At 41.9% G+C, this 25,265-nt stretch overlaps 1 protein-coding gene across 1 annotated transcript; it reads left to right on the top strand.

The window, feature by feature from the left end:
- The first annotated feature begins 1,531 nt into the window (after positions 1-1,531).
- RSAD2 (radical S-adenosyl methionine domain containing 2) lies at positions 1,532-22,469 on the top strand. The gene is made up of 6 exons (XM_003927233.4): positions 1,532-1,904; positions 9,435-9,596; positions 13,273-13,502; positions 16,554-16,703; positions 19,724-19,756; positions 21,792-22,469. The coding sequence occupies exons 1-6, from the start codon at positions 1,559-1,561 to the stop codon at positions 21,954-21,956; spliced, it is 1,086 nt and encodes a 361-aa protein (XP_003927282.1). The 5' UTR covers positions 1,532-1,558; the 3' UTR covers positions 21,957-22,469.
- The last annotated feature ends 2,796 nt before the right edge of the window (positions 22,470-25,265 follow it).

The following is a 25,265-nucleotide window of genomic DNA, read 5'->3' on the forward strand; positions in this document are numbered from 1 at the left end:
TTTGTAGATATTAAATTAAATATGCTTAATGTTTTCTTTTAAGTAAAATAAGTCATTTTTGTTTCTATTCAGAATATGATAGTATCAGAATAACAAGAATAATCTGTTTCTGTTCAGAATATGACACTATCCGAGTAACAAATTAGGGTTAGGATAACAACACTTAAAGTTTGCCAGACACTATTTTGTGAATTCTTCACAAAAATAAGCCTTTTCTCTCTGCACAAAAATTGCATGAGATATGTGGTTTTGCTGATGAAGAAATGGAAATCCAGAGACATAAAGTTGCTTATTCAAAGTCACCCAGCTACATTGTGGCTCTGGCAGTTCAGCTACTGGACCTCTTCCAACTTTCTACAGGTGTCACGGAAGCACAAGATCACATGTTTACACACAATTCTTATGAAAAAGCACTAAAAGGAAGGTTTCAGTAAAAAGGTAAACAAGGCTTTCAAAAAAATGGTAAAGATAAATAAATGATGAGTCACAGTAATTCTCACCAATTAGGAAGCATCTTAGAAAAGCATTGGATTTCCTCTAACCAAAAATGTCTATCAAAAGTGATATTGAAATACAGGAAGATGTAAATATCTAAATTTTAACACTGTCACCTTGCATAAATGAGGCTGGATAGCTAATGAAGTAGTAAGGCCTAAATTCAATTTGGTTCCATGCCTTTTCACTGTCATCTGAAAGGGGTCTTGAGATGAATGATCCTGGACTCATCCTCCACCAGCCAATCAGTCTGTTTATTATCTGGCTTTAAAAAGAAACTTTTCCAACCAGGTGCGGTGGCTCACGCCTGTAATCCCAGCACTTGGGAGGTCGAGGCGGGCAGATCGGAAGGTCAGGAGTTCAAGACCAGCCTGGCCAACATGATGAAACCCCAACTCTACTAAAAAAATAAAAATTTAAATAAAAATAAATTAGCTATGCATGGTGGCACATGCCTGTAATCCCAGCTACTCAGGAGGTTGAGGCTGAGTGGGAAATTTCTCTAGTGGGAGAATTGCTTGAACCCAGGAGGCAGATGTTGCAGTGAGCCAAGATCGTGTCATTGCACTCCAGCCTGGGTGACAGAGCAAGACTCTGTCTTGAGAAAAAAAAGAAAAAAAGAAACTTTTTCTGAGGGCCCACCCATGATGGAGCAAAAACTTACTTGGCTATGTCAAGAGAAAATAATGCAACAAGTACAAAACGTGTTGATCAGTGCACCTGTGTCTCTCTGTTGGACAGAGAGTTAGATATTCATAGAGACTGCTGTCCTCATCTGTAACTACATCAAGCTAGAGAGACTGTCATAATACAAGTGGATGGAGGCAGCTGTGAGTAGAGAAAGCAGGAACACTGGCCCCCATCTCTACTCTTCAGTCTTGGCCCTGTTTCAACTTTCACTTTCATATATGGCAAAATCGAAACTCTAACTCAGCTGAGTGTTAGTCGAAGTAGGTGTGTCCTGCTCCCCGATGACAGGTTGCTCAGAGACTGCTGATTTCCACCCCTATATAAAGGAAGTCCCTGGCATGCAGGGACTGCTCTGCTCCAGGCCTCTGCCACCATGTGGGTGCTCGCGCCTGCTGCTTTTGCTGGGAAGCTACTGAGTGTGTTTAGCCTGCCTTTGAGCTCTCTGTGGAGGAGCCTGGTCCTGCTGTTCTGCTGGTTGAGGGCAACGTTCTGGCTGCCAGGGACCAAGACGACAAAGAAGCAGCTGGTCCCGAGAGAGCCAACCAAGACCAAAGAGGAAGAAGAGGACCCCCCTCTGCCTACCACCCCTACCAGCGTCAACTACCACTTCACTCGCCAGTGCAACTACAAATGCGGCTTCTGTTTCCACACAGCCAAAACGTCCTTTGTGCTGCCCCTTGAGGAAGCAAAGAGAGGACTGCTTTTGCTCAAGGAAGCTGGTGAGTCCCTGGTCCTGGGCAGAAATCGGGATTCTCAACCACCGGACAGTGGGGTAAGGTGAGGAGGGGCTGGGGGTGCACAAGCTGGAGAGCTTCTCCAAAACTGAAGCTCACCGTTTGCCATTGCATGGTCAATATGTTGCCCTGTGAGAAAATAATTCAGTGAATTTTGGAATGGATCCTTCCTAAATCACAGAGTTGGCCCGGAGTGGGGGATTGGTGGAGCAAACCTGTCCCTCCTATCTCTTGGAAGCAAGCAGAGGTCTCTGCAAAGGGCAAGTCCCTGTCACACTCAGTGTTTGGAAAGAGGCAGTTTGGGAAGACTGTATCACTTTCTGGGTTCACCCACAACACAAATTTGGGTTTTCCAGAAACAGTTATTAGTAATTAGGAAAGTTGGAAACAAAAAAACTTTGACATAAAAACAGCAATAGTTGAACCTTATATTTGAGTTTGTATATGTTCTTTTAATACGAAACCTTAAAATTGTTTTAACAAATATGTTAAAGACTTAGCTCTAAAGAATGCTTACTGAGCATCACCACATTAATAACTTGCAGCATCTTGGAGATAACTCAGTACATGACCTTTAAATGCAAGATCTTCCACTCCAGATCCATTCTTCCTTCCATCCTTGTTTTTCTGTCTTTCCTAGAGTACCTTCTCAGCTAGTACCTTCTCAGCTAGTACCTTCAGCAACATCTCTAGCTTCTTTCCCTCCTTGTTTAACTTTTTAATGAAAGCATAGCATACATGCATCAGATTACACATATTCAGGGTGTACATCTTGATGAATTTCACAAAGTGATCACAGCGAAGTAAATAGCCTGCAGATCCAGAGAGAAAGCATCACCAGCCCCCAGAAGTGCATGCTGCACTCTAGCCACTACCCTGGTCCTCAAAGGTAAGCACTTGCTGGACTTCTGACTCACAGATTCATTTTGCTTATCCTGTTCTTTATATAAATGGAATCATACAGTGTGTGCTATGTTGAATCTCACTTCTTTCCTCCTCGTTACATTAGCTTAGTCCCCCAAAGCTGATTGCACACGTGAGAACCTGACTTCCCATTCTCAGTGTGGCTTAACCCAAATTCCTGTTATTTCTCACCATGATTATTATAATTCAACTCACTATCTCTGCTCACCCAACTGCAAACTCCTGGTCTTATTTTAAAATGTAGTTTTGGTGATTTAACATCCCACCCAACTCTCCTGCTTGTGAGCATCATTGTCAAGGCCCATGGCAAGCTCAGTGTTGCTTTCAGCATCCACTACCCTGATGGCTTGGGTTCCCTCTGCTGTAGACACAGCCTTTCACACTCATTTTCTTCAAACACCAAAATCATTAAGAGTGGTCATATCGTTGTCTCTTCCTAGAATGTCGGTCCTCAAATCTGTGTCGGTGAACTTTCAAAGCTCCTTTGGATTCTCCTTGGTCCTCTGTGGCCATAATTATGCCTTTTGCTTTTCATTTGTGAACTCGTAACACTTGCTACAAAGGTGTCTTGCAGCTTCTATAAATGTACTATTTTGTTCAGTTTTGTTTTTAATGTCTGGGTCCTCAAAGAAATTATGTTCCAAGGTTGAATTTGACCCTCTTATGTATATTCATGCCTGGCAGAGTGTCTAGAATGTTACAGAGCCTTAATAAATGTTTTTAGATAAATGAATGAATATAAGGAGATATGTTGAATGAAATGACAGATTTTATTCAGAAGGCCAGGGTTTGAGTTTCTGCTCTAACATTTACTAGACTTGTCAAGACATTTAACTTTTCTGAGTATCAGTTCCATGATCTTAAAATTATCATTAGATAAAAATGATAACTGATAAACCCATCTTAAAAGTTGGTGCAAGGCAGAAATAAGTGAATATTCATTTTTTGTCATAAATGATAGCCTATTAATTATAATTAATACTTTTATATAATAACCTCTTCGTTTAAGTAAGTAAAAGCAAAGTTAATTGAAATGCTTACAGGTTAGTGTAGGTTGTATTTTCTTGTAAGAGAGATTTCTAAATAATGGAGGAAAACATATTTTTGTGGTTGTAAGCCTTAAAGAAAGAGGAAAGAAACACAAAAGGTGGCTCTACAGTCAAGGACAGGTGTATTTTAGAGAAAACAAACGTGAGAGGGGCTTCTGGCCAAGTTAAGTCAGAGCTGAAGCTCTTACAGACTAAGAGTTTTTAAAGATTTAGAGTGGGAGAATTTATCAGAGGGTTACACTGCTTCTGTGTTTCTTTGTTGTGCTTATCTGGGAGAGGGAGTTGTGTGTCTGTTTTCATACATCTTCCTGCACCTGCTGGCATACCCATCCTGAGTCTGCTTTTAGCTTCCCTATCAGTCCACCTGAAGGGAAAGGAATGTCCTTATTAAGGCCCGCTGTTTCACTGGGGCCCATTATATGAGGGTGAAGTTTGGTAGTTACCCAAGAGACCTCTCCCCCAACCTCCCTCCCTGCCTGAGCTGTCTTATCTGTGTTTTACTGTCTGTTCTTTCTGGCTTCTTGCAGTTAGAAGTGATTTTCTTGAAATGCATGAGGCTAGAAAGGGTGCTGGAACTTTAAGTGGCAGTGTTTGTCACGAGGTGACCGTGCTCCTGCTCTGTCAGTGGTAATTAAAGGTTTAAAATTACATTAAAATTTGAATTTTAATATATATTTTATACATTATATTTAAAATTAAAATTTACTTTTCTGGCTAAAGAGACTTCTAAAATATATTATTTACTTTTCTGGCTTTTAAACTGCTTTGAAAGTCTGTTCAGAAAGACTGAATAGAATTTAAAACAATGAGCATCAGATCTGGGCTGTAATGTGATCACTTGTGTACGTTAACACCATTGTCAATCAATTCCTCTTTGTCTAAGATCTTAACTATGCCTCTAAATTCTATTAACACCATTGTCAATCAATTTCTCTTTGTCTAAGATCTTAACTATGCCTCTAAATTCTATTCCTTCCATTTTCTTCTTCTTCCATCCCTTTTAAATATACTTCTCAAAATTGTTAGCAGCTCTTTGCCACTGGGAAGTACCTTGTCTTACTTTCTCCAGTTTATCTGCTGCTACATCACCACCCTTATTAGGTAACTACGTTTTGTTTTGTTTTCAAATTATAATGAATGTCACTCAAGCAACCTCCCAGCATGATGGATTATAAATAGGGGGGTGATATAATGTCTCACTGTCCAATCATTGACACATCTGAGAGTTTAAGGGGGCACTAAAACTGACTCACAGATATTGCTTTGTCTATCATAAACCAAAACTGTTCCAGGCACACCAGGATGGAGGCTTCTCTGCTTATAAAGACTCAAGGCTTTGGAGCCTAGGCATGTACCCTAGCTCCACTTTTCTCCAGCTTTATGTCTTGAACAAGTTGTTTAACCTTTCTTGGCTTCAATTCTTGCACCAAATAACAGGTAATAATTCCTTCCCATGGGTTATTTAAGGATTGAAAGTTTTAACCTTATTACCTTGGGTGCTGTATGGTAAGGCCAGATACAGAATAAGGCAGACCAGAAAGAGCTTTGCAGCTCTGTGACTCCCAATACCTTGGGGAGTGCACCATGGGCCCTCCAGGACCATGCAGGAAGCACCAGGTTAGTCATCAGGCAGGGGAAGACAGGGATTGTAGAATAAGCCCATAGGACAGTTTCCACAGGAGCAAACAGGTGAGGCAGGGCCAGCAGGCGCGGCACGGGCTGGTTTGGATAATTTTGACAGGCCCTGAAGCATAGGTCCTGTCCCTGGTTTTCTGGTACCAGGCCCTGGGATGATTAGAGCAGTGAAGAGTGGCCCAGCGTATTAGTATAGACAAAGTAGTCAGAGGGTCCACTTAATTGGCTGCTCAAGAAGAGGAACTGACTGGCTTCTAGCCAGGGCCTCAACACTAAGTCAAGATGGCTTTTCAAAAGATATATAGCAGTGAGACTGTACACATTAAACTGCCAAGTGTGGTATTCAGCCCTTAGTAGGTGCAAAGTTTGAAGGGATAGGCTCACTAATAATGTTCTTTGGTTCTGCTGCTCTAGCTGGTATTCCTAGTTATTTTATTCCCATGACCAAATCTGCTTGAGATGTTTACTGGGTCTAACACTTCTTTGGTTTCTGATTCTAATGTCGGCTTTTTTTTTTTTTTTTTTTTTTTTTTTTTTTTTTTTTCTGAGATAAACTCTTGCTCTGTCACCCAGGCTGGAGGGCAGTGGCAGGATTTTGGCTCACTGCAACCTCCGCCTCCCGGGTTCAATTATTCCACTTCAGCCTTTACGGGCTGTCTACTATGATGTGACCATAACACAGATCAGCTAACAAGTACTCAGTGAACTGGATTGAACGGAATAGAATTAGAAATGAACCTCATCACGATCATATCACTGTATAAACATCTGAATTTCAAGATATTCTGGGCCTTGTAGTTGATTGTGGCATATTTATCTTCATTTCCTCCAACTTCTCCTCCACTACATTAAAATTACAGTAAAAGAATTAAAAGAAGGGAATAAAACCACAAAGAAATCAACACATAGTTGTAACCTATTCATGGCATGAAGCAGTTTCTGCATGTGTCTTCAGCGAGACGGCAATAGGAAACTCACCAGATTGCTCCACAGAACACAGAGAGTTTCAGAAACTGGTCCCGTCATTTGATACGGAAGGTTGGTGTGAGGCAGGAATTAAGTACTTTTTTTACTACTTTATGCTTTCCCCAGGGCCCCTCCCCAATTCCTACAGATGACAGAGGTTTTTTTTCTGAAGGATCTGGTTCCCAAGGGCTGAACACTCAGGGATACTAGCTGTAGTGAAGAATAGAAACCACCCACTGAAAACAGCAGAAGTAAGAGCAAGTCTACCCAGCAGGTAGGGAGGCCCCATCTTCCTAGAATGCAGACAGGCAAGTAAATGACGCAAAGGCCCATCCTCCTAGAATGCAGGCAGACAGGTGTGTAAATCACAGGCCCATCCTCCTAGAATGTAGACAGGCAGGTGTATGACGCACAGGCCTATCTTCCTAGAATGCAGGCAGGTGGGTGTGTAACGCATAGACCCATCCTCCTAGAATGCACGCAGGAGAGTGTGTATCACATAGACCCATCCTCCTAGAATGCAGGCAGGTGGGTGTGTATCACATAGACCCATCCTTCTAGAATGCAGGCAGGTGGGTGTGTATCGCATAGACCCATCCTCCTAGAATGCAGCCAGGTGGGTGTATAATGCATAGACCCCATCCTCCTAGAATGCAGGCAGGCGGGTGTGTAACACATGCAAGAGACAGATATTCTTCTCTGAGAAAACAAGATGACTCCAGAGTAAAGAGCAAGGATATTAGCATTTGGAGGTTTTCCAATGAATAAGCCAGTTTACCTCTCTGTCTCTCCATAGTAAAACCTTCCTTTGGACCAGCCCCCCACTTCATCACAAAATTCCATTCAGCTATTTTGCAACACACTGAAATTTGAATGAATGAACAAAAACATCAAAAGAAAAGACAGACACCAAAACAATGCACAGAGAGGATGTAGAAAGAAGAAAACTTCCAAAAAATCTATAGCTAGTAATTACAGGGAGATAAAAGAAAGAATTGCATGTGTGAAACGAGAATAGAATGCCAAGAAAGGAATAGTCAGAATATGGAAGCATCTCGGGAACTGAAAGTGGGGTTTCTAAAATTACAATTTTAATAGAAAGACAAAAAGGTAAAGTCTTACCAAAATGAGACCAAGAAGCAGGATAGACATAGAAAGGAAAATGATAAGAAAACAGTGGTTAAATTTAGACACTCCAATATTCCAGTAATAGAAGTTCCAGAAAAAGGAAAAAGTAAAAATTGAGACAAGGTACGAACAATCAAATAATGTGAGATTTTTTTTTTTTCATAACATAAAGAGCTGTGATTTTAGATTGAGGCCTTCCAGGTGGCCAGATGGTGACTAAAGAGAGATTTTTAGGACACCGTGTCTTGAAATTTCAAAACATTGGGAAGAAAGCTTCTGGAGAGTAGAGAAAGCCATGCACTTACAAAGGATTACAATGAGGGCGTTATCAGGCCTCTGAACAAGAACACTTAAAACTGAGAAAGTTTGCTGAGAATGATGGTTTCCAGATTCATCCATTTCCCTATGAAGGACACAAACCCATCATTTTTTATTGCTGCATAGTATTCCACTCCACATTTTCCCTGTCCAGTCTATCATCGATGGGCATTTCGGTTGGTTCCAGGTGTTTGCTATTGTAAACAGTGCTGCAATGAACATACGTGTGCATATGTCTTTATAATAGAACGATTTATAGTCTTTTGGATATATAGCCAGTAATGGGATTGCTGGGTCAAGTGGAATTTCTACTTCTAGGTCCTTGAAGAATCACCACACTGTCTTCCACAATGATTGAACTAATTTACACTCCCACCAACAGTGTAAAAGTGTTCCTATTTCTCCACATCCTCTCCAGCATCTGTTAGCTCCAGATTTTTTTTTATTGCATTTTAGGTTTGGGGGCACATGTGAAGAACGTGCAAGATTGTCACATAGGTACACACATGGCAGCGTGATTTGCTGCCTTCTTCCCCATCACCGATATCTGGCATTTCTCCCCATGCTATCTCTCCCCACTTCCCCACCCTCCGCTGTCCTTCCCCTGTTTTCCCCCGACAGACCCCACTATGTGACACAAGAACAGAAAATCAAACCGCATGTTCTCACTCATAGGTGGGTGTTGAACAATGAAAACACATGGACACAGGGAGGGGAGCATCACACACTGGGGTCTGTTGCAGGGGAAATGGGGGAGGGACATCGGAGGGTAGGGAGGTTGGGAAGGTATAACATGGGGAGAAATGCCAGATGTAGGAGACAGTAGGGATGGAGTCAGCAAACCACGTTGCCAGGTATGTACCTATGCAATAATTCTGCACATTCTGCTCATGTACCCCAGAACCTAAAGTGTAATAAAATGTATTTTAAAAAACGAGCAAAAAAGATGTCACCTAGAATGTGACATGTGGCCAAACAATTGATCACCAATGCATTTTGAGGTCTCTGCCTTAATTCCTATTTTACATTTTTTCCAGGAAGATTGTAAAGAAATTTTCCAAAATAAGGGAGTAACCCCAAGAGAGAGGAGGATGCAGAATCCAGGACAAGGGGTAGGGTGGGAAACGCAGCGTGAGGAGGGGTGTCGCTCTCAGGCTGGCAGCTGGTCCATGGACAGTCACGCCACATGGTGGGCGGGTGGGGGGCATGCGGCTTTCTGCTTTGCAAATCCCTGTGTTGCCTCATCGTACCCTTTGGTGTCGGAGCAATTCTATTCATCTGTGTAAACAATTCCCTGCACCCCTGTTTAGACCCTGAATTAATCACATGCTATTCCCACTGGGTAGGATTGGTGTTGGGAACTAGGGTTAGGGGAGGTGAAGATAATGAGAAAGTTTTATTTCACTTTTTTTACATTGAGAAAATATTATTTTTGCTATTAAATATATATGTATATGTGTGTTAAGTGGTAAAATTGATGTATCACCTCACACAGGTATGGAGAAGATCAACTTTTCAGGCGGAGAGCCGTTTATTCATGACCGGGGAGAATACCTGGGCAAGCTGGTGAAGTTCTGCAAAGCAGAGCTGCAGCTGCCCAGCGTGAGCATCGTGAGCAACGGAAGCCTGATCCGGGAGAAGTGGTTCCAGAATTATGGTGCGCTTCACGGGATGGCCCTGTCCTTACTGCTATTGTTATTGTCGGTTCTTGTATTTCTTTCCATCCTGGGCCTTCAGCCAGACCTGCTGAGGAACTTGAAGGGAGGAAAAACTAATCTTGCTTACTCTAATCGTTTTTCAAGCTGTGCATGGCATTATGGCAGTTTTAGTTCCATAGGGCTCTCAGTACACAAGTTTGGCAAGTTAGATAATAGACCTTATTACTGAGATGACTATCTTGTACATTGCAATTTAGCAAATACAAGACCTCTGGCCTTAGTTTAGACACTAGCAGGGAAAATTGACACGTGTGACAACTTTGTAATAAAATATCTCTGTTGAGACTGGACTGGACTGGACCCATGACTAATTGTATCAGAACCTCGTGGTGTGTGGATTGGCCAATGTCGGGGGCTCAAAGGGATTTCACTGTGTAGCCAGGATTAAGAACTGCTGAATTCTAAGGCCGCTGAGGTTCCTCGAAGTTCAGTTTTCTGCAGATGTCATATCCATTTAGCAGTACTTGAAACTTAGGAAGGACCTGGAAAACATTAGCTCTTCTTATATGTACTGTCATGTTGGGCACCAAGTGTAGCCTGTTAGGGTACAATTCTCTGTTCTTTTTTTGTATGAGCTGTTTGAGCCTTGAAACCATGCAAAGAGAAGCTGCATTTTTCTCTTGAGGATGTTGCTGAGACATCTTTGATACCTCATCTGAGATGGTGCAGACATGGACTGTGGGGGAGGTTCGCTGTGGATGTGGGTTGAAGGGTCCATCTGATAAGGGTGAATCAGGAAAAGAAGAGCAAAGGTGTCAGGTGCGTGAGTTAGGAAGGGCCCACAAGGCAATGCGTAAAACCAAAACGGTAGTGAAGGGCGGCACTTTGTCACACAGGGGGTCTGAGGTTCAAAAGTGAACTTTGGGAACCATCCTCAGACAGATAGAAAAGAAACTGAGAAAGCAGTGTGATGGAGAATAACTGGCAGGGCTTTCCGGGTGGGTACCCAGCCAGTGCTCTTCCTCCAAGATCAGCTGTCCAGGATGTCCTTGTGGTGTGCTTAGCAAGGACAGCACTCCGCGTCCAAGTCAAAGCTCTCAGACTTGCGGGAGAAAGTGGTATACATTAGTGAATTGAGAAGCATGTAAGGAAAGCCGCTGTCAGAAGCATGGAGACAATAAGAAAGCATGAAGACTCTGGAGAATGGGAAGCCTCATGCCGTATTCCTATGGTGCATGAGTAGACAGCCAACTAGGGGATTTCGTTGATTTTTGTGCAACATGAGAATTTGGATGATCCTCAAATCATTCAACAAAGATCAAAAACTACAATAATAAGTATTTGCAAATAATTAGAAATATTTTTAGACATTGTGAGGACTAAATGTATATAGATGCCTGTCTGGTCCACCTTTGTCTAATGGGTCAGGGCTGGGTCTATGTGCTTAAGTGAATGAGAGGAGCTGTTTCAGAGCCCCACTGCCTCTCCAATTTGGTAATTTGCAAGAAGGACTTCCAACACTCAGTAGCCAGTTATACTTATGGCTAGGGTTTCTCTTTTCTTTTCTTTTCTTTTCTTGAGGCTGAGTCTCGCTGTGTCACTCAGGCTGGAGTGCAATGGCTCTATCCCAGCTCACTGCAACCTCTGCCTCTGGGTTCCAGGTTCAAGCAGTTCTCCTGCCTCAGCCTCCTAAGTAGCTGGGATTACAGGGACCTGCCACCACACCCAGCTAATTTTTGTATTTTTTAGTAGAGATGGGAGTTTCACCATTTTGGCCAGGCTGTTCTCAAACTCCTGATCTCATGATCCTCCCGACTCAGCCTCCCAAAGTGTATGAGCCGCTGCACTTGGCCACGGCTAGGGTTTCTTAAAGGAAACAAAAAACTGTCAGGGTAGACACGTACATCACCAGAGTCCAGAAAGGCCAGATACAGGCTTCTGAGTTCTTCTCCATCCCCGGCCTCACAGGTTGTACTTTCTCTCTAGCAGTGAACTACGTGGATATATTTGGAATGTCTTTGCACAGAAAGGTCCATTTGAGTTCTAGGGTGTGAGGCTTTATACAGGGCTGGTCATTTACACCCGTACTGATATGGAACCAGCTATTGAAACTGAAACTCAGGACCCCAGCAATGCAAATAAGGAAATCGTGGATCTTGTTAAACAGTCCTGGCAAGTCTTCACAAGTTGATTCAACAGGCCCCATTGCTCCAAGTTTATACACCTCACCAATTAGTGATATATAGAATATTGTGTCGGTCATATATGCAGGGGTTGGCCAAGATTCCACCATGGTTCCAGGTTCTCCTGGAAAGATGTAGGGGCTGAGCAAACAGATATGCTCCCTTAAATCTGTCTTCCCAAGAGCTTTGTAAAGGAAATGCCGAGAACAAATGGAGAGTTATCATGGAGACAGAGCAAAAGTTGGAAAGGGGGCAGAATATAGCAATTGACTTACAGATCCTCAGACAACTTGGAAATCAACTAGGTCAGTCTTTAGTATAACTGATAAGTCTCTATGTTTTGTGTTTTGAACTTAGTTTCTGGTCTGTGTGGAGATCAGGTGTTCATTTACTTGCCTTTTCACAATGTGATATGCCATTAGGAATTTATTTCAGATCCGTATTAGAATGTTTTGAGTTGTTTTAAATAATGGACAATTGCTTTATTCTGGGTCCAGTTTCTGCGAGATGTTTTGAGGGCTTATGTTACTTATGGGCAAAATAAAATTAGCCCCAAAATAGGAATTTAAATGCCTATTTTCATAACTTTAGAGGATAGTTGCTTAAAGAGTTTTGGGACTTTCTAGCTTCTATAATTTGAAAGTAATTTTAAGAAAAATAGTCAACTCTTAACAACTCACAAAACTAGGAAACTCAGACTTGATCAACTGCAAGGAATGACTCAGCCATTGAGAATGCCTGTACTTAAGAGATAAGTGGATGGCGTGAAGGAGCAGAGGAAACTGAAGGGGTTAGGAGAGATGGATAGGAACTAGTGTTGCAGAGACCAAAACGAAGGTCACCGTGAACACCTTCTGTGCTCCCGAAACAACCCGCTGTCACAGCTCTGCACATAACCATGTTGCATGGAGGGGCCTGTTCATCCCCACACCAGGCTTCCCTTTCTCTTGGTTTTCTCCACATCTAGCACAGTTGTCCCAGACATCACATAGAGTGTCTCTAAATATTTAAATGATTAATCAACTATCAAGGAGATGTCAAGAAGAAACTGATGAACTAGGCAAAAATACTAGGGATCTTCAATAGGGCAGTTTTATCTGTGTGTTGGAAAGAAAAAGAAGTAAATTTATAATTGTTCATAAATAAGTCTGGAGGCATCCAAATATATCTACCTGCCTCAGAAATTACATACTTTCTGTGCAGGAATAAATGAAAAACCTCATTTGAATATATCAACAAGCATTCACACATATACACATGAGAATTTTCAAATAATCAGCCGTAAGATTCTCATCATTATTTTACATGCATATTTTCAAGTTTGTTTGACACCAGAAGAAAGTATAATTCATATCTCAATGAGTTTTGTGGGTACAAGGAAAAGTGCCTTCTAAAAAATTAAAACAAGATACATTTTATCACAAGAGATATCATTAGCCTGAGGGGCTTGGTCCTTGGATAGAAGAGTTTAAAGATGATCCTTTTCCTTCAGGTGAATATTTGGACATTCTCGCTATCTCCTGTGACAGCTTTGACGAGCAAGTCAATGTCGTTATTGGCCGTGGTCAAGGAAAGAAGAACCACGTGGAAAATCTTCAAAAGCTGAGGACGTGGTGTAGGGATTATAGAGTTGCTTTCAAGATAAATTCTGTCATTAATCGTTTCAACGTGGAAGAGGACATGACTGAACAGATCAAAGCGTTAAACCCTGTCCGCTGGAAAGTAAGTACACAAGGTTGCTTTTGCGGATTTCCTGCAAGAAAATGTTCAGGAATGACTTTTTTCAATGAAACTGAAAACAACACTTATACAAGAGAACTCTGGACCTTGCAAGCCATTCCAGAAGTCAGGTCCTTGGTTTTTCAGCTGTATTAGACTTAAAACTATACTTTTCTTTGCCTTACTTCCCTTTTCTGAAAACTTGAAATGATTTCCTTTGGAAATATTGTGAGGATAAACATCAAAAAATATGCTCAGTGCTTGGAAATCTTTGAAAGAACATGTTCATAGAAAGCCAAAATTTCTTTCTGAAACTCTTGGCTTATGGATGGACAGATACAGGTTCCTCATAAATTCTGATGCAGTGAATTTCTGGAAGACATTAGGACTAAAGTCACCCCCAAGTTGTAGCAAAATGGGACTTTTATTCCCAGATTCATGCTTTAGGGCCGACCCCACTACCCGCTACTAAAAGCCTAAAGGCCAAACACACAAGCCAGCTCCACATATACAGCACCCGCTACATGCAGACATGATGACTAAAATTCTTGTTTTCTAACTTTGACTGCTCATCAGCATCACATCAGGAGGCTGTTTATAAAGCAGCCTGTTGGGCCTCATATCTGCTGTCCTGAAATGGGGCCTGTGGTCAAGGCAAGTATAGTTCGGAGGGCTTGCAAAACATGTGTTTCTAATGAGCAGTTCTGGGGATTATTGTATAGCTACACAGCACCTGTGTCTGGAGCCCAGCGTGGATGCAATGAAAGATCAGGTGCAGAGCTCAGTGCTGGCACAAACACACAGAGATGGGGGAAAACTCACACAGTAGCAAGCTATGTGGGCTTCCATTACGTGAAGTGGCAAAGCAAGCCAGGCTTAACTGGAAGACCTCATATAGAGGAGGCATTTGGCTATGCTCTGAAAAATGGAAAGAATTTTCATAGGCAGCAAAGACCTGAAGCAGAAATTCACGTCCAGACTGGAGGGCTTGCCTGCACAAAGAGCAGCTTTTCCTTCAAAGCTGCCCTGGAGATTTCTTTCAATCCCGTGTCAGCATTCCAAATAGAGTTAGGGAGGAGGAAAAGGGGTGTTCTGTCATTTTCCCGAACCCATCCTGTAATATGTGGCAATGGGTTAGGGGAAGCCGGAGATGGTACTTTTAACATTTTTTAATAGGTATGTTGAACATGGACTTTTGGTTGCATATATAAGGACGTGAAATATCAGCCACATTCCCAGGTCTAGAAAGAATTGGAGGAAAGCTAAAGAGAGAGGTATAATAGGAAAAACAGGGACTGTGATCCACTAGGAAGGCAGGGGCTCCAGGCAGGGGCTAAGCTGCCTTAGAGATGCTGACATTCCTGCCAGACCCTGCCCCTATCCCCACCTCTCTTCTCTGCCCCATGGTTCCTGCTGCTACCGTCTTCCTCATAGCTCTCTTTTTTTCAGATGCGTCAGTATTTTTTCCCCACAGCTTGGTTTTCTCCTCTCACAGCCTTCCTCTCAGATATTTTGACTCGTGTGCTGGTTTCCATTCATCTGATTCATTTTAGATTTGCCATTTCAAGATCCTGACTCTTTTGGTGGAAGCAGCTCCTGCCTGTTTGGAAAACCAGATGGTTGATGCTTTCAGGCTTCCCATTCCTATACACATCAGATAGATGTGTATCAGGTGCCTGTTCTTAATCTAATCGTACGTGGCACTCGGAACCTGGTTTCCTGAGTCCATCTCCTCCACCACGAGGCTGTGGGCTGGAAGGTGCCACCAGCTGTGTGCCTGGGACAACAGCACTGAGCATGTGGCCTGCTCACTGGGAGGCTTTGTTGTGACCTGTAGGCTTGCTCCAGCAGCATGGGAGGAGGGGGGCTCCTTCTACCCCTCCATGCCCAACCCCACACCCTCAGTACTGTTCCCCTTACAGCTCCTATGACTTGTTTTTCTCCTGCAGAGGCCCTTCCATTCTGGCTGGCTGATTCTGCAGTCAAAGTCCCTGGGAAAAAAAAAATGCCCGTGATGTATGTCTTCTTTGGTAGTCAAGTCTGCTCATTATTCAAACTTGCGTGGAAGGACAGTCCCTCCTTGCCAGACCTCTCCTTACCCTGAGCCTGGATGGGGCATGGGGGTGGGTGGCAGTCCCTCGCAAGATGCTCACAGTCTGTTAAGGAAGACACCACGAAAGCAGATAGCAAAATTATCCTGTGACCAGGGGCCAGTGGAGGCAGATATCAAAAAACCGAGGACCAAAACAGAAGGGGAAAAACAAAGAGTGAGCAAAAAAGGGAACACTGAAGTGTTGACAGTTTCTTCTCATCTGATTACAGCGGGATCTGAGTGGTTCAGACAATGACGTCAGTGAAATTCTGTGTAGAACAATCCTTTCCATGGAAACCCTTTAGATCTGGGCTTGTCCTGGCTGTGTTTTGGGTTAGCTGTCACCTTTTGTCACCTTGGGCAAGTCTCTTCATTGCTTGCCTTCCCTAGGACTGACTTCTATTTTCAAATGACGGTAGTATGTATAGAATCATACACTGTACACATTCATACACACACATTTGTATATTTAAAACACTGTTAAAAGATAATAGTGATGATTCTGAAAAACAGTTCTTAGATATTAAATGAAAAACAGACATACTAGAGTCCTTCAGAAGGACATATTAAAAATCAGCAGAGAAAACAATGTTTTTAAAATGTGGGGTTTTTTTTTGTTATGGGATTACACATGATTTATTTTTCTTGCTCTTTTATAGTTTATGCTTTTTCAATGAGTATCCATTATTTTGTTGCCTGAAAATACTAGATTGTAAGAATAAATCAAACATAATCTAGACCAGTTTTTCAAAGTTTATATTTTAAGAATGTGCTTCTAAAATCATATTCCTAAATTTCAGGGCAAGCTTTCCTTTCACCAAAGTCATATCCTTATAGAATGTTCCTCAGCTTATAAAGTCTTCTTTGCTCAGAAGAGATGAAGCTTGAACAGAGGAAGCGAGGTCTGGGGGAAAACATGATGGAGAGCTCTCTGCAAAACCAGTGCTACCATTGCCTTTCAGGTGTTCCAGTGTCTCTTAATTGAGGGTGAAAATACTGGAGAAGATGCTCTAAGAGAAGCAGAAAGATTTGTTATTAGTGATGAAGAATTTGAAAGATTCCTGGAGCGCCACAAAGAAGTGTCCTGTTTGGTGCCTGAATCTAACCAGAAGGTTGTATAAAGCAAAAGTTGTTTTCTTTATCATTATATATTCAGATAGATTCCCAAAGAGGAAATCTCTCAGCCATGGGCACCACACATTGTTACTTTAGAGAGTTCATTGGTGTGAGATGGGAACACTGCCATGTCAGGGCAGATAAGGCTGCCATTGGCTCTGCCACCTCCCAGCTGTGGGATCTTTAGAGAGCTTCAGTTTCTCTACCTGGAATGGATAGAGTGGTACTTTGCAAATGATACAATTGTATATAGATTCATGTAGATATTCTTGATATACAATTCATATATGTATAATGTCCCTATGTGTCATACATGTATGACTCAGTCCCTAAACAGAAAGAACTAACAAATGCTACTCTATTGATTTCAACATTTTCACATTATTTAGTTGAATAATTTGTATGTGTAATTTTGTTGCATAGAATGCAAAAGAAATGTTTCACCAACTGTTTAGTTTGCTAATGTAATGACCATTGGATCTATCCTATTAGCACGGATTTCATAAACAGATAAAAGAGGGTTGATCAAACAAGTCCACACTTTGGAGCTTCCAGGTAATACTAGAGGCAGGGTATCTAAAGATGTATTCTCAGAAGCGACAGAAAAAAAAATCCTTCTTCTTCCTGCCACATTAGAGGAAACTCCTTATTAATGAAAGATACAAACTTAAAAAAAATTATGATAGTATAATTGAATGCATAAAATTAAAACTATACGTCACACATATCATAAAATTAAAAATGAAATATGTTAATGTGATATACTGAGTTGTATCAAATAAAGTCTTATATATAAAAAATTCATTAAATCAATAAAAATCTATTAACACCAAAAAAGCAAAACAGGAATGGGCCAAGGTAGATAATTTACAGAAGGAAAACAAATGGTGAATAAACATTTTAAGAGCGTTTGATATTGTATTTAGTTCATATTGTTAGCAAGAGTATAAATCATGGCAAATTTCCTAGAAAACAAATTGCTAACTTTATAACCTTCGAAATAGTCACATATTTGAATTCCAAAATTGTACCTTAAAACATGAGAAATATTCACAGATGTAGAAAAATATTTATGTAAAGATACATTACTGCAGTATTAAGAATAATACCCCAAAATTAAAGATAGCCTGTCATTTAGCATACAGAGAGAATGGGTAAATTTGTAGGTTCACAGAATGAAATGTTACACAGACTAACATGCATATTCCAAAAATGTTTAAGTGACAAGGAGAAATTCTGATAATACAATACTAGATACAGATAAAAAACAGTATGCAAAATTAAGTTGAAGTTTAATCCTAACGTGTAAGAAAAATGCATCTCTACATATTCCTATGGTTATCTTGGTGTAGCAGAATTATTATTAGTTTTTTTTTTACCTTTATAACTTTTCAAACTTTAAAATTCTGTAACATAAATATTAGTGTTATTATTTTACAAGCAGCTTCTCCATCTGCCATCCAAAAATATACATACAGGAAAATCTTTACCCCGTAATGCTTACGTAATGCTAGGAACTCATATAGCAGACATTCATTCCTTATGCTTTAGACTTCTGAGGCTCTAGGTAAATAGTTCAAGGTTAAAAGGTGAGCCTTTTATTTTGAAGTGAAGTCTTTATACTGAAGTGAGCCTGAATAAGAGAATTTTAGAATGCAGGACAGGATGACCATCAAAGAGAAGAGAAAGGGGGTAGAGGAGATTTTCTTCTACGCACTATTTTATTACATTTTTTAAAACTCCATTAAATAGTTAATATGAGATGAAAGAAAATCTGGTTGAGTGCCTCTTTTGTAAGAGGGACTGTTAACGCTTTGACCCGTTGCCATTTTCACAAATGCTTCATGAGCCAGGATTTATTATCCCTATTGTATGTATACACCAAGAGGCCGAGTGGTAGGTGCTCATTTACCTGACTTGTATCAGGGACAAAATCTGAATTTTGATGACCCCAAAGCCCACCAACCTTTCAGCCAGTTTGTTTCAAACTTCAAAGAAGTTACCTGAGATCTTGTGAAAAGGCAGACCCTTACTCGGCAGGTCTGAGCTGGGCCCACCACTCCACACCTTGAACTGGTTCCCAGGTGACGCTGATGCTGCTGGTCCCCCGCTAGAAATTGAACAGTGGCTCTGCTCCCATCGCTGCATGGGAGTCGGCAAATGCCGGCCCGAGGGGTGGGTCTGGCCTGCCACCTGTTGTAGTACAGGATACAGGTTGAGAGCTGATAAGGGAAAATATCAAAGCAAGAATCATACTTATGACCAGTGAACACTATGTAAAGGTTGGCTTTCTGGGCCCATAAATGAAGTTTTGGTGGAGCTCAGCCGAGCTCTTTCCCTTAGGTATTGTTTGCATTGTCTTTTGCGCTGCGCTGCACAGTTGATTAGTTGTGAGACTGTGTGGCCTGAGAAGTCAAAAATATTTACTATCTGGCCCTTCACAGAAAACATTTTGCAGACCCCTATCCATGGGTAGGTATGGAAGAAACACCTTCCGACCGACAGTACAGGTACACCTTCTTTATACCTAAAGAAGGCATAACTATTTATAGGTAATGTTAGGGTAACATTAAAATCCTTAGGTAAAGCCACCCTTTAGCTCCAAAAAAAAAAATACCACTCAAGACAGTTCTGCTTTATAAGTTGAGAAGGGGGATATTAGCTACATGGCGGACACAGTCGTTGGAAATATCAAGTAAAGAAGAGGGCTCTCCCAAAGTGTGAATCGATGGGGAAATTGCCTTGGAGTTCGCTGTCAGGGAAGCCTTCAGGATGGAGGTTCTGAGGTTTGATCTTTTCAGCAAAGAGCAGAGAGTCCAGGCCTGCTGAGATCTGTTGGAACCCGAATGCACACAAACAGAGTCTCGTCTTGCAAGGGCCACAACAAAGGCAACTCAAGGGAAATAAGAAATGCTGGATCCAAAATAACCCAACGCAAACACTAAAGGTGGACAGTTGAGCTCACATACTGAAAAATACACCTGAAACTAAATTTGTATTAACTTCTCCTTTGCAGATGAAAGACTCCTACCTTATTCTGGATGAATATGTGAGTATTTCTAATGAGTTATAAAATGATCACTTAATTAATTAGCAGCAATGCCAGAGTTGAGTTCCATGAGCATAACTACCTAGTTTCTATTTGTCCTTAATTAGCACTTCACAGTTTTATGGTCAGTGATTACGATTGTGCCAGAGCCCTCACTTCACAGGACCAAAACGCAGAGCTGAACCCTGGAACAGCATAAGCCTGAACCCAGGTCCCGGCATTGATCTGCACTGAGCACCCTATGATATTTTCTCCCATATGGCTGTACATCGTGGGTGTCACATTGAACCCATTATCACACATAGCGCAGTCATCTGTTACGTAGTCCTGGGCTGGAGGTTCTCCTGAGATAGGGCACCCAGCCTGCTTTGGAGGAAGGCCATATCACCCTTCTCATTATCTTGGACAAACCAGACACAGCTAGCTCCTCCTCTGATTGATAAACCTTGGCTTCGGTGAGAAGAGGCTTATGGTTCTGCTCCAAACACCATTGATATTATTTCCACCCCCACTGCCTTCCAAAGGCAGAGGGAAACCCGCCCTTCTGTAAATTGAAAAACAAATCACTTTCCCCTTTCCTCTGTCTTTTTTTTTTTTTTTTTTTTTTTTTTTTTTTTTGCTATATCTGTAACCTTTGTCATTCTTCCTAGCAAAGGACAAAAAATTCCACTTGAAGATGTTTTAAAGAAATTAGCTTCAACAACCTCGAGTTCAATATTTAAATTGGATTTGTTTTTTGGAGAAATGCTTACTGTCACTTTTGATATTTGCTTTGCTTTCTGTTTTTTTTTTTGTTTTGTTTTTTTTGTTTGTTTGTTTTTTGTGTTTTTTTTTGAGATAAGGTTTCCTCTGTCACCCAGGCTAGAGTACAGTGGCACAGTGTGGGCTCAGCTGATCCTCCTGCCTCTGCCTTCTGAGTAGCTAGCTGGGTGCACTATTACACCTAGCTAGATTTTTATGTACTTTTTGTAGAGATGGGATTTTGGCATATTGCCCATGCTGGTCTTGAACTCTTGGGCCTCCCCAAAAGCTGAGATTCTAGGCATGAGCCCCCATGCCCAGCTGATATTTTGTTATTTTCAAGTTAATCAATCATTGTTTATAGCCATTCCATTTCTTGACAATATAACCTTTCTTAATAGAGCATAAGGGACAAGGTGACAAGGAAAACATTCAGTTTCTGAGAAACATTCAAACAATTAATTTTTGGAATAAAAATGATTATGATTGACTAGGGATTTTGACCAGCATCCCTCAGCAAATTAGCTGCTAGTCTCCACATATTTGGAAAACACATACTTAAAACAAAATTTATTTTACCAATTGGATAACATTTTGCTTTGACAAATATTACTTGAGCTCCTATGAAACATTCAGTGTAGGTCATACAGAATATGAAGAAATCATTTCTGCCTACAGAGTAGAATAGGACAGAATAAAACAAATGAAAATGGATGGAATAAGATTAAAACAAAGACGCGTAGCAGGTCATAGGAAACTCTTCGTGATCTAGCACCCGCCCGCCTCAGCAGCACGTTTTTTTTCATCATCTCTTTTAAAACAAGTCTTCGTTAATATTTATGCTAATACATGCATGCGCTTATACAGGCACATTTTTTCTATTCCAGAAACATTGTCTACCTCTAATTTCCCCAAAACACCATGCCATATCACACTTCCATGCTTTTATGATACCATTCCCTCCCATTTAAAATCTCAACACATAACTTGGATGTCAGCATTTGGGGGAAGCCTCTCCTGATCACCCCTTCCCCCAGTGGAGCAATGCCTGCCCGTGTGGGATGCATATAATTATGTTTATTGTGCACTATGTTTACGCTAGCCTCTTCCACCAGAACATGAGCTGGTTGAGTAGAGAGATGGCATACAACGGGTTCAATATCAGCCACAGATTTCAAAAAATATCTGTCGACATGATTGGAATATCCAAAGCTACTTGAGATTAATACTCTAGATTGAGTTTTACAGGATTCATTGCATGGAAATATTTCAGTTCCTGTTATGGATTCTCTAGATGCGCTTTCTGAACTGCAGAAAGGGACGGAAGGACCCTTCCAAGTCCATCCTGGATGTTGGCGTAGAAGAAGCTATAAAATTCAGTGGATTTGATGAAAAGATGTTTCTGAAGCGAGGAGGAAAATACATATGGAGTAAGGCTGATCTGAAGCTGGACTGGTAGAGCAGAAAGTGGAATGAGACTTCAGCATACCAGTGGGGAAACTCCCAGAGTGACTGCCTTTGTCTACAGTACTATCCTGTTGGTATTTCCCAACGGCTGAAAACCTATTTCTGCTGCACATGACATCTGATTACCTGAACTCATAAATAACTTGAGTAGCGAATCCTGAGACAATGTAAAACCATTAACTTTACTGACTGGCTTATAACCTTGTTACTGAAACAGCACTTCTGTTTTTGAGTTTGATTTATCTAAAAAGAGAGAATACGCCCAGGGATAATGACCCAACCCACCAAAAAGCTTAGATAAGCCCCCTGTACACAGGACCTAAAATTTAGCTCAGTGATGCATTTGTAAGAAATAAGCTGTAGTGATATCTGTGGGGGCAATATTGAATTTGTATTTGATTTTTTAAGCAATGTTTGCTGTGACTTCTATATTTCCATTTTGAAGCTGTTTCCTGTTCTAGTTTTGTTCATTTGAGAGAGTAAATATTTTTGCTAAATATCCAGATACCAATTTTCACATCTGAGACATTACAAAGTGTCTGCCCCATTTATTTCTGCTGGTTGTAGTGCTTTTTCCTTTTTGCCTTTGCATCCTTGCAGTCTTGTACTTCTTACTGTGAAGTATAGAAATGGGCAACAGATGTTTCCAAGAACATGTGATCTGACAATCCTACCAATTTTCAAGAAGTCCCTAGAAGGAGGCAACACCTGGAAAGACGGCGTGGTGCAGCCAGCACACGGTGACTGTTCCCCAAATGCTGGCTACCTATGTGTGTGATACCTGTGTCGCTTTGTCTTCAAAAGCTCTGACCAAAAACAAGATACGCTTTCCATTTAATGATGCAATTGACGTGGGGGCAGTGGTTTCACTGCTTTGTTCACCTGTCATTTAGGTCACATGAGGCTGTCAAGCAAAGGAATCGGTGTGAAGTTGGGTAGCTGGTTGTCCCTACATCTCCGAGAAGGGACGGCACACTGGCTTGGCATAAGATATCCTAAAATCAGGCTGGAACCTTGGAAAAGGAAGAATGTGAGCGAGAGTAGGGAGGGTGCCTGGATTTCATGTCAGTGAAGCCATGGAACCATCTCAGATTTTTGAATGAACTTTGAATCAATTTAAATAAGGTACCATTTAGGTCAGCTTAGGAAGGATCAGCTCAGAGAAAGCAAGTATGAAGGAAAATGTCATGTAAACTAGGTCAGGGAACAAAACCCTCTCCCTGTGGAAGTATCCTACGCAGTTTGTTTGTGTAGCTTAGTATGTTGCCTAAAAAATAAAAATTTCTTATCATTGTTTCAAAAAAGCAAAATCATGGAAAATTATTGTTGCCCAAAAGGTCATTTTAATTCAGCTGCAATTTCAGTGTTCCTCGCTAGGTGGCATTTAAATTTTGCCTGATGTCATTAAGCACCATCCAGAAATTCTGCTTCATAATCTATTTTCAAGACTTGATGATTGTTGAAAGTTTTGTTCCCTTGTTGGTGATGAGTTGTGATCCTCTGGAGGAAGAGAAGAGGCATTCTGGTTTGGGGAGTTTTCAGCATTTTTGTGCTAGTTTTTCCTCATCTTCGTGGATTTATTTACCTTTCATCTTTGATGTTCAAATACCCCTTCAGATGGGGTATTTGTGTGAGTGCCCTTTCTGTTTATGTTATGTTATTCATTTCTGTTTCTTAGTTTTCCTTCTAACAGTCAGGTCCCTCTGCTGCAGGTCTGCTGGATGTGCTGGAGATCCACTTCAGACCCTGTTTGTCTGAGTATCACCAGCAGATGCTACAGAACAGCAAAGATTACTGCCTGCTCCTTCCTTTGGAAGCTTCATCCCAGAGGGGTACCGGCAAGATGCCAGCCAGAGCTCTCCTGTATGAGGTGTCTCCCAGTCAGAAGGCATAGGGGTCAGGGACCCACTTGAGGAGGCAGTCTGTCCCTTAGCAGAGCTCGAGTGCTCTGCTGGGAGAGCCACTGCTCTCCTCAGAGCCAGCAGGCAGGAACTTTTAAGTCTGCTGAAGCTGTGCCCACAGCCACCTCTTCCCCAAGGTGCTCTGTCCCAGGGAGATGGAAGTTTTATCTATAAGCTGGTGATGGGGCTGCTGCCTTTATTTCCGAGATGTCCTGCCCAGAGAGTAGAAACCTAGAGAGGAAGCCTGGCTAGAGTGGCTTTGCTATGCTGTGGTGGGCTCTGACCAGTTTAGACTTCCCAGTGGCTTTGTTTAAACTGCCTACTCAAGCCTCAGTAATGGTGGACGCCCCTCCCTGTAGCAAGCTCCAGCATCCCAGGTGGATTCCAGACTGCTGTGCTGGCAGCGAGAATTTCAAGTCAGGGAATCCTAGCTTGCTGGGTGCTGTGCGGGTGGAATCCGCTGAGCGAGGTAACTTGGCTCCCTGGCTTCAGCCTCTTTTCCAGGGGAGTGAACGATTCTGTGTCGCTGGCATTCCAGGTGCGACTGGGGTATGAAAAAATAACTCCTGCAGCTGGCTCACTATCTGCCCAAAGGGCCACAGAGTTTTGTGCCTGAAACTCAGCCCCTGGTGGTTTCAACCCAAGGGAATCTCCTGGTCTGCAGGTTGGGAAGACCATGGGAAAAGCATGGTGTCTGGGCTGGAAAGCACTGTTCCTCACAGCACAGTCCCTCATGGCTTCCCTTGGTTATGGGAGGGAGTTCCCTGACCCCTTGTGCTTCCCGGGTGAGGCGATGCCCCACCCTGCTTCTGCTCACCCTCCGTGGGCTGCACTGACAAGCAGTCCCAGCAAGATGAGCCAGGTACCTCAGTGGGAAATGCAGAAACCACTCGCCTTCTGAGTTGGTCTTCCTGGGAGCTGCAGACGGGAGCTGTTCCTATTTGGCCATCTTGAGAGCCCTGCAGGTCAGGTTTAATTACATGAAAATGCCCCGTGTATGCTTAGGATAACTACAGCAAACGCAATGCCACTAAAATGGACTTGAAAGATCAGAAAGATTGTTACAATATTTATTTTATAATTTTTTTTTTTTTTGAGACGGAGTTTCGCTCTTGTTACCCAGGCTGGAGTGCAATGGCGCGATCTCGGCTCACCGCAACCTCCACCTCCTGGGTTCAGGCAATTCTCCTGCCTCAGCCTCCTGAGTAGCTGGGATTACAGGCACGCGCCACCATGCTCAGCTAATTTTTTGTATTTTTAGTAGAGACGGGGTTTCACCATGTTGACCAGGATGGTCTCGATCTCTCGACTTCGTGATCCACCCACCTCGGCCTCCCAAAGTGCTGGGATTACAGGCTTGAGCCACCGCACCCGGCCTATTTTATAATTCTTAAAAAAAT

This window comes from Saimiri boliviensis, chromosome 1 (genome assembly GCF_048565385.1).
Source record: "Saimiri boliviensis isolate mSaiBol1 chromosome 1, mSaiBol1.pri, whole genome shotgun sequence".
Taxonomy (NCBI): Eukaryota; Metazoa; Chordata; class Mammalia; order Primates; family Cebidae; genus Saimiri; species Saimiri boliviensis.